Source organism: Streptopelia decaocto (genome assembly GCF_964273445.1).
Source record: "Streptopelia decaocto genome assembly, chromosome: 5".
Classification (NCBI taxonomy): domain Eukaryota; kingdom Metazoa; phylum Chordata; class Aves; order Columbiformes; family Columbidae; genus Streptopelia; species Streptopelia decaocto.
The window spans coordinates 56,511,351-56,521,042 of record NC_138659.1 but is presented as its reverse complement, the minus strand read 5'-3'; the positions used below and the strand labels follow the sequence as shown (position 1 = coordinate 56,521,042).

General features: G+C 49.7%; 1 protein-coding gene across 1 annotated transcript; it reads left to right on the top strand.

Moving 5' to 3' along the window:
• Positions 1 to 2,415: 2,415 nt before the first annotated feature.
• On the top strand, positions 2,416 to 3,945 carry LOC309440507 (homeobox protein vent1-like; the record flags this gene model as incomplete). The annotated part of the gene is made up of 3 exons (XM_082054195.1): positions 2,416 to 2,653; positions 2,747 to 3,060; positions 3,586 to 3,945. 3 exons carry the CDS (start codon positions 2,416 to 2,418, stop codon positions 3,943 to 3,945), a joined length of 912 nt encoding a protein of 303 aa, XP_081910321.1.
• Between the last annotated feature and the right edge of the window lie 5,747 nt (positions 3,946 to 9,692).

Below are 9,692 nucleotides of genomic sequence, written 5' to 3'. Positions count from 1 at the left end.
CTGGTCTCTTTGGGCACAGCACTGAATGATCATCTCATGCCTGGTTTAATGTGGCAAGTGTCTCTCCCTAAATGAGAGTCCTCGAGTGTCCTGGTGTGGGAACTACAGGCCACAAGGGACCCAGGGCTGCCTGGCTCAGCATGTTGTATCTGCTGGAGAACCAGTGGGAAGGCCACCCTGGCAGGAACACACTGCTTGCTGTGCAGGTATGCTCAGCTTAGGAGCTCCTGAATCCCAGTGGTTTTCAAGTACTACCTCCAAACCTGGTTTTGGCAGGGCAGTCAGGCTCTGCAGATGGTACACTATCATTATAAGGAACAATTTGCTGTGGATGAATTTATATGATCGAGCCCAAGTTTCCTCTGCTTGGATTTGTCCACACATGGTGTTATTCACAAATACTCTGAAATAAGATGGAGACAGTAAGTACGGTGGTACATTTGCTCCAGAAAACAGAGGGACCATTCACAGGTGGATAATTCAGGAATAGTTATTAAACCCACAAGTTATTAAAATGAATGTGCAGGCACTTAGCTGTTTTGGGGAGCAGTGAGTCATCTATCCCTCTGACTGACATGTGTCTAGGAAATGCTATGGGGTTTAAGTGCTCCTCTGATTACTGGTTTTGGTTGGGTCAGTAGTACTCACAGGTATGAGTTTCAGATCCAGGGAGGGAGTCTGGGCTCCAGCTTGGTGTTCAACTCTTGGGCTTTTGTGCTGGCTTGTGCATTATCAGCCAAAATGACAGTCTTACAATAGCAGTAACTGAACTTCCATTAGTGCCTGTGCCCAGCACCGCATAAAGAACAGGCCGATCTCTCTATCAGGGCTGTGCCAAGGAAAATACAGCCTCTCCCATCCCTGCCCTTAGGGGCTAGTGATGCAAGCAAAGCTCCAGGTGACATCCAGCTCCTGGGTTCTGTGGGCTTGGTAAGGTGTTTGCATTGCTTTAGTGCCCAGGCTTTATCACTGCCCTGGGGCCAGACCTGGGATGAGCTGGTGTGACCATCGGGGTGGGACGAGAGAGGTCGATAATACACTGTCCTTTCTGGTGGCCAGTGAGTTATGGGAATGCTTGAAACAATGAAAATTGGTAGCACGAATATGATTTTTCTCCTCTGATCTCTCATTATTAATTCGGGAGGTTTCAGGCGAGTTGATTTGGTTAGCTGTTTGACTTTTTTTTTGTTTGGTTGTTTGTGTTTGTTTTGTTTTGTTTTTTAAAGAAAACTCACATCTACTGTTATGTGTGGGAACCGAGATTATTGCTCTATTCTTAGAAAGAAACGAGCTCCCGCCCTGTAAGACCCGGTTAATGGTGCACTCTCCTTTCGGTTGTGCATCCTGGTGGGAACCCCGAGGATTTTAGTGGAAACTGAAGTCCTGTCAGTGCGTTCACACAGTTGAATGCCGATCATTTCCCCTGCTCTTTAGGCAGCATCGAGGATTAGAACCTGGGTTATCCAAGTATCGCTGCTGCCTATGGGGTCGGGGTCGGTGCGGTCTTTTTCAGTGGGGTGGCTAAAAGCTGAGTGTAAGCTGGACACAAGAGGAGTCCGGACACGGGCTGAACGGCCGGGATGCCTCTTTCCCTCAGTCAGCCTTTTCCCAACCAAGCTTTGCTGGTGGGATGTCTTGGTATTCTCCCTACATTACAAGGGCGTCGTCCTACTCGAAAAGCGATGTGTGGATTGGGATAGTTTGAAGCTGATGAGGTGCGAGCTTTGCTGCTCACTTAGTGCTTTGATCGCTAAACTCTTTGGGAGATCTCTGGCTAGACCGACGGCGCCAAGTTCAAGCTGAGAAGGCCCGCGGCCCTGCTAACCCCACTGCCCGGCCGTGGTCCCCGGCGGTGAGGGCTCAGCCCTGGGGATAGGGACTTCTTGATAGCGGCCCCCCACGGCTTTTCCCAGGGAGGCTGGTCTCTCCCGAGGTGAGGTGCCGACGGCGGGGCTGGCAGGCCCTGCGATATGTTACGTTATCCCTCATCCCTGCCTCGGACTACCCCTGCGCCCCGACGGTGCGGGCCGGGCTGGGCAGTCTCGGGGCTGCCTTCGGGTACCTGCCCAATGCGGGACCCCGCGGCTGAAAAGGGGGTGGGTGAAGCTGCGATGTTATCGGCCCCATCAGTATCTTTAAACGCCCGTTTGCGGGGCTGGGCCTACCCGTGCCCTGCCCGCCGGGGGAGAGGGGCAGGTTTGCACTTCAAGGGGGTCTCCCCGGCTCTGCAGACACGCTGGAGCCAGGGGCTGTAGACATTTGCCAGACGTGTGAACTTTCCTCCTCGCTGGGAGCTGTTATCTCTGCTCGATTCCCACTTTGATGTGGGTTCACACTTGCAAACGAGCCCACCCGGGACCAGAGCACACATATAAGAGCGGGTCCAGCGCTACGGTCCTCCAGCCCCTCTCAACCATGAACCAGGCCGACCTCCCTTTGGAAGAGACCAAGCCCCACGGGGTCAGGCCTCACATCTGCTGCGCGCCCCCTCCCTGCGCCCCCACCTCTCTCGGCAGTACCCCCGTCCTGGTCAGAATCGAGCCTCGACGGAGGGTGTCGCGGCCGAGCCAGCCCGCGGACAGCGAGCCCTGCGGGGCAGAGCGGGGCCGAGACAGTCCTCGGGAGCACACTGACCTGTACCCGTCGGAGCCAGGTGGGTGAGGAGGGGACAGGAAGGGAGGAGAGAGGGGAGCGGGCGCAGGAGACACAAAGGACCTCGACTCCTGTGGATGCAACGGTCCGGCAGGACGAGGCGAGGTGGAGGCACCCCCCTCTCCTGGCGAAGAAGCCTCATTGCCGCCCCTTCCCTCCTCCTTTGCAGCCCCCGACGGCGGCTGTCTGAGTGCCGATGAGTCTTCGGGCTACGAGAGCGAGAGCGCGGCCGGGGAGCGCATCGCGGTGGCGGCGCCCGGCGGGACCCGCGAGCGGCAGCGGCGGGCGCGGACCGCCTTCACCTCCGAGCAGGTCTGCCGGCTGGAGAAGACCTTCCAGCGTCAGAAGTACTTGGGAGCCTCGGAGAGGAAGAAGCTGGCGGCTTCCTTGCAGCTCTCGGAGATCCAGGTGGGTCCTGGAGGAAGCGCATCCTTCCCGGTCCCGTCGAGCAGGGACAGCGAGGCATCGGCCTTTCCTGCGCTGAGCAGACGTAGTGGTCGGTCTTCAGCTGAGTTTAGCAGGGGCTGTGGGAAGGGTAGTGGGATCCCTCGGGGATTAAGGAATTAACACTCGGGGAACTTGGGCACTTTCTACCGGGGAGGTACCAGTGTTCTTACATTCCTTTTTTCTTAATAAGGTAAACTGCTGTCCTTGATGTGTGGTGATCTGTGGAAACTTTGCAAAGCTTATATATGGTCTTAAAGACCCAAAGTCACCATTCCAAAATCGCTGAGTATGGACACATGCTCTACACCCCAAGATCCTCTGCCTTCAGTTAACTTATGCAAAACTATCATTGCATTTCTGTCAATTCAAGTGATGCAAAATGGGAAAAGCATCTGATATACAGTTGTTCATAGTTTGCACTTTATTTTTAAGCAAAGTCTCTGATTTGTCTTCTCCATCCCCCACCCCGTTTTTGTTGTTGCTCAGATCAAGACCTGGTTTCAGAATCGGAGGATGAAACTGAAGAGGCAGATACAGGATCACCAGCAGAGCCTCGTGTCTCCAGTTCCACTCTACAGCTGTCTCCCGGGAACCCCAACCGCTTTGTTTCAGGATGGTCTCCACTATCCCTTTGCTCCGCAGCACCAGAGACTTCCGCCTTTTACCCCCGTGCCTGCTGTGCAGTTCAGCTTCTCCTTTCCCAGATATGATGCACCACAAAGCACCTTACGTTTTATGGCAAATGAGCTGCCATACTACCATCAGCCTTTTCTTCCTCATCCTTCCTTCCATCCAATTATTCAGAACAGAATGGACAAGCAATGCCACCCTGTATATGCATTATAGTGAAAACAAAAAGGCGTAGGCAAAGAAGAAAATTGTATGCTGCAATGTAATTTGTGGTCAGAATCTCTTGTCTGATTTGGAAGAGTATGTGTTTATTATTTTAAGTTAAATGTGAAAATGAATAATTTTATATTTGTACTAATTAGTATTAAAATTTATTGGATGTGATGCCACTCAGTAATTTTTTGTTTGATAGGCTCTTATTTTTAACTATCAGTAATCTATCTTCATTCTACATATTAGTAAACTGAAAAGAATCTGCTGAAAGGGAACTGGAGGAGAAAAAGGTGCTTGCTTTTGCCAAACTCCTGTGGTGTAGGGCAAAGCTATTAAGTTTAGTCTGAAAGGGGCATGTTAAAATTCTGGCTTTCACTGCACATCCCCAGTTTTCCATATATATATATATGTATATATAATCTGCACAGTTGTATGTGCCACCTCTATAAAAGTTGCACTTGTGCAATGTAAACAACTATGGACACCTGAACTCTGTTTTTGGGTAATGGGAAAGGGTTTAGATATTTTAATGCATCTGATCTAACTTTCCCACACTCATGCTGAGATATAGTCTGTGTGTTGCTGAGTGTGTTTGGGAACCTGAATCTTATCAGTTGCTTTTGGCTAAGTGCATCCTCCAGAAGGAAGAGGAAGGACAAACTGTTGGTGAGTTTCTCTTCTGAATATTAATAAATGTATTGCTTTGCCATTTCCATTCCCACTCCCATCTTCCACCTGGAAGCATCATCTGTGTTAATCACAATTATTAATTAAGTCAGTGAACAGGAATTAAACACTTCAAGCCTTCAGTATAGAATTTTAAAGTTCTTTTAAGGTTCTGTAATTACCAAAGCAAATGCTTTGTAAACCACTTAGAAGCATAATTGTGTTTGGGTTCATAGCTGTCTCATCTGAATGGGATTTTAACCTGCAAATTTCGTCTTTGATTTACCACTAAATGTCCATGATAATTTCATATTTTGAACCTTTTTTATTTTTTTTCAGTAAATCACGCCCTTTAATAGAAAGTGTAAAATTATAGGCTGACCATTAATAGTCATGCTGCATCTTCCCTGCATTGTATAGTTTGTGTTCAAGCATGTTGCCCCTTGCACAGCCTGGCTGCACCTCAGAGCAGTGCTGTCCTACTGTAGCACTGAGGTTGGGAGAGGGGAAAGTGCTTCTCACCCTCCCCCTAGGTAGGAAAAGCAGGAGTGCTTGAGAGCAGATTCAGAGATAAGCTTGCTATGGCTGCTGTGGGATTGCTTTTTCACTACAACTTATACTCAAACACACCTTTTGATGAGACACAGAAGGCATGAATTTGTATGGAAGTATGTCCTCTCCTGTACCTCAATCTCCCTGTTGTCTACCAAGGACTGATTTCAACTTTGCTCTCTGTAGCTCCACAACACATCAATGGGAGGGGAGAGAGGGGAAGAAGGGAAGGCATGACACAAGGCTGTTGTAGGCCCTGTTTGCCAACTAGCTGCCTGCTTTTATTTCTTAAGAGCAATCTGCATGGAAGGGAGGGGTTTTTGTGGTGGTGTGGGTTTTTTATTTTGTTGTTTTGTGTGGCTCCCCCCCCCCACCCCCCATCTCGACAATTGCAAAGTAGTCTAACCATCTTCTGGCAAACAGGTTATGATGAGCAGGAAAGGAGAGATAATCACACCTGCTGCAGTTCCTTTATGCTGATGCAAGATCTCTTGCATCTCATTATCCCCTAAAGGCTTGGCTTTGCCACTTTATTTCATAAAGTTTGCTTTGGGAGTTTTAGGAACATCCCCTGAGTGTTCATGATAGCATGCCTAACAGAATCCTGCAGTCTAAAATGAGTGAGGCTGCCAAGTTACAGCTGAAACTTTACAAGTAAAAACACTGTTTTCATCAGCAGATTTAAATTAGAAGTGTGTTTGACAGTAGCATCAAAATACATGCTTGCCAATGAATTCCTTAGCCTCAGCTCTCTTTAAATGCATAAATTGAGTATCTGCATCAACAAACTGAGGAGGCCATTTCAGGAGTGGAACAGAATATACAGGTAAAAGACAATACTGGAAAACTTGTTCAGTTTTGTTCTTAGGGCTGCCACCTTTAGTACCATTTTCACTTCAATGCATTTGCTGTAGTTCAGAAACCTTTCCTTAAAAGCAAAACACACTTAAGTAGAATGTCAAAAGTTTTTAACACTTTTCTATTACGTGATATAATTGCTGTGTAAATTTAAGGGTAAACAGTACTTGACTTTTTCAGTGGAAATAATCATGTGATTACAGTATCACAGTATCACAGTATGTTTGGGATTGGAAGGGACCTCAAAAGATCATCTAGTCCAATCCCCCTGCTGGAGCAGGAACACCTAGGTGAGGTCGCACAGGAACATGTCCAGGCGGGTTTTGAACGTCTCCAGAGAAGGAGACTCCACAACCTCCCTGGGCAGCCTGTTCCAGTGCTCTGTCACCCTCACTGAGAAGAAGTTTCTTCTCAAATTTAAGTGGAACCTCTTGTGTTCCAGCTTGATCCCATTACCCCTTGTCTTATCATTGTTTGCCACTGAGAAGAGTCTGGCTCCATCCTCATGGCACTCACCCTTTATATATTTATAAACATTAATAAGGTCCCCCCTTAGTCTCCTCTTCTCCAAACTAAAGAGACCCAGCTCCCTCAGCCTTTCTTCATAAGGGAGGTGCTCCACTCCCTTAATCATCTTGGTTGCCCTACGCTGGACCCTCTCCAGCAGTTCCCTGTCCTTCTTGAACTGAGGGGCCCAGAACTGGACACAATATTCCAGATGTGGTCTCACCAGGGCAGAGTAGAGGGGAAGGAGGACCTCTCTCGATCTACTAACCACCCCCCTTCTAATACACCCCAGGATGCCATTGGCCTTCCTGGCCACAAGGGCACAGTGCTGGCTCATGGTCATCCTGTTGTCCACCAGGACCCCCAGGTCCCTTTCCCCTACACTGCTCTCTAATATGTAATCTCCCAACCTATACTGGAACCTGGGGTTGTTCCTGCCCAGATGCAGGACTCTACACTTGTCCTTGTTAAATTTCATCAGGTTATTCCCTGCCCAGCTCTCCAGCCTGTCCAGGTCCCGCTGGATGGCAGCACAGCCCTCCGGCGTGTCAGCCACTCCTCCTAGCTTGGTGTCATCAGCAAACTTGCTGATAGTACACTCAATTCCCTCGTCCAAGTCGTTAATGAATATATTGAATAATATTGGCCCCAGCACTGACCCTTGGGGCACTCCACTAGATACTGGCCTCCAACTAGACTCCGCACCATTGACTACCACTCTCTGGCTTCTCTCCCTAAGCCAGTTTGCAACCCACCTCACTACTCTATTGTCTAGACCACACCTCCTCAACTTAGCTGTGAGGATGCTGTGGGAGACTGTGTCAAAGGCTTTACTGAAGTCAAGGTAGACAACATCCACCGCTCTGCCACCATCCATCCACCTTGTTACATTCTCATAAAAGGCTATGAGGTTGGTCAAGCATGACCTACCCTTGGTAAAGCCATGCTGACTGCCACTAATAACCCTCTTATCCTTGATATGCCTTGAGATGGCACCAAGGACAAGCTGTTCCATTACTTTCCCAGGGACAGAGGTGAGGCTGACCGGTCTATAATTACCCGGGTCCTCCTTCTTGCCCTTTTTGAAGACTGGAGTGACATTTGCTTTCCTCCAATCCTCGGGCACCTCTCCCGTTTCCCAAGACTTGGCAAAGATGATGGAGAGCGGTTCAGCAATGACTTCAGCCAGCTCCCTCAGCACCCGCGGATGCATCCCATCTGGACCCATGGATTTATGAATGTCCAGACTATTTAATTGCTCCCTAACCCAGTCCTCATCGACTAAAGCAAACTCCTCCATTGACCTGGCTTCATCCGGGGTCTCAGGGGTACAGGGCTCCCCAGGACAGCCTCCGGCAGAGTAGACAGAGACAAAGAAGGCATTCAGTAATTCTGCCTTCTCTGTATCTTCTGCCACCAGGGCACCCACCCCATTCATCAGTGGGCCTACATTGCCTCTGGTGTTAGTTTTATCTGCTATGTATTTGAAAAAGTTCTTTTTGCTGTCCTTGACCCCTCTCGCCAGCTGTAATTCTAAGGAGGCCTTGGCTATCCTAGCTGCCTTCCTATATCCTCTAACAGCAGCCTTATATTCCTCCCAAGTGGCCAGCCCCTGCTTCCATGACCTGTAAACTCTCCTCTTCTGCTATCTGATTATAGGTTGTTTTCTGAAAACAAACCTTTGGATTGGAAAACTCACAGAAGTTTCAAGACAACATAGTGAAGACTCCAGGAATAAATGGAAGTTTCAAATCCTTCACTTCCACTCTCAGTATTACTTCTGTAATACAGGTAAATTATTTTCTCCTTCAACATAAACCCCAAAATTCGATTAAAAAAAGGATAATCGAACTGTTTAATATCACAAAATAAATTAAGTAATCACTCTTAGGGATATTTGGGAGTTGTTTTTCAGATTACAGGTAATCTTTGGCATTTTTAACAGGAAGGAAGATATGGCTGGAACCTCAGTCTTTTGTGGTCATCGGTTAGAGTAATCGCTGGAATTACAGAAGAGTAACAAGATAGTCCTTGGCTGGGAGGCAACAGTAAAGCTGGACTTGACAAAACTGGCTGAAGGGACTGAGCTGGAACAGAAGGTAATGACAAGGCAGTGCTTGGTACAGCTGGGTGAAGGGAGACAGCAGAGGTAGAAGAGATGTTGACATCTATCCCATGAGAACAGCTGGATATAGCAATATCTGGGTAACAATGGTAGGGCAAAAATAAGCCTGAGAAAAGAGCTTCCACCTTGGCATCTTGAGTCTGACGTTTAAACTTCATACGACGATTCTGAAACCAGGTTTTTATCTGAGGATAAGAAAAGGAGTCAAAAACCAACCCACTTGTCCCTTTTCCATATAGTAATATATCCTGAAGTCAGTCTTACTATCAGACTAACGGAATATATTAACAGTTATAAGATTTAGGGATAATAACATTGGTCTACATTTCGTATAAAATAATTGTCTTTTGGCACCAGGAGGAACCAAACTGACAACTCCACAACACTCAGTAAGCCAGTCAGAGATCAGATTTGGACCAGGACTGTAACGCAAGACTGGTGCAGGGAAATAAATGGGCTGGGTAGGGCTGGTTCTGTTCAGAGAGAAATCCTGCAATGCCACCAGCTGCTGGAGGGCTGCAAGGGCTGAGGCGGCGCCGGGCCCGGTGGGGGGCAGGGGCCCCGGGCGCCGCGGCCGCGCTCACCTGGCTCTGGGAGAGGTTCAGCACGGCGGCCAAGCGCCGCTTCTCGCTGGCGCCGATGTAGCGCTGCTCGCGGAAGATCCGCTCCAGCTCCTGCAGCTGCGCGGCCGAGAACTTCGTGCGGGCCCGCCCGGGTACGACGCCGCCGCCCGCCTCCGCTTCGAGCCCGGGGCTGCTACGGTGCACGGCCTCCCGGTCCCGCGGCGCGGCTGCGGGGACAGGACGGGGGCGTCAGGGGAGGGACCTTCCCTCTGGGGCTGTCGGGTCGCGCGGGCTGTGGCGCAGGCAAAGGCCGCACGTGCGACAACTGTTCCCCGACGGCCTCGCGCGCGGCGACCGTCAGGATAACGGCTGCCACCAACCGTCCCGCCGCGCGACCCGCCCGCGAGGGGAGGCGGGACGGGACTCACCGGGGTCCGCCGGGCTCTCCGGGTCGCAGGTGCCTCCGAGGGCAGCGGCGA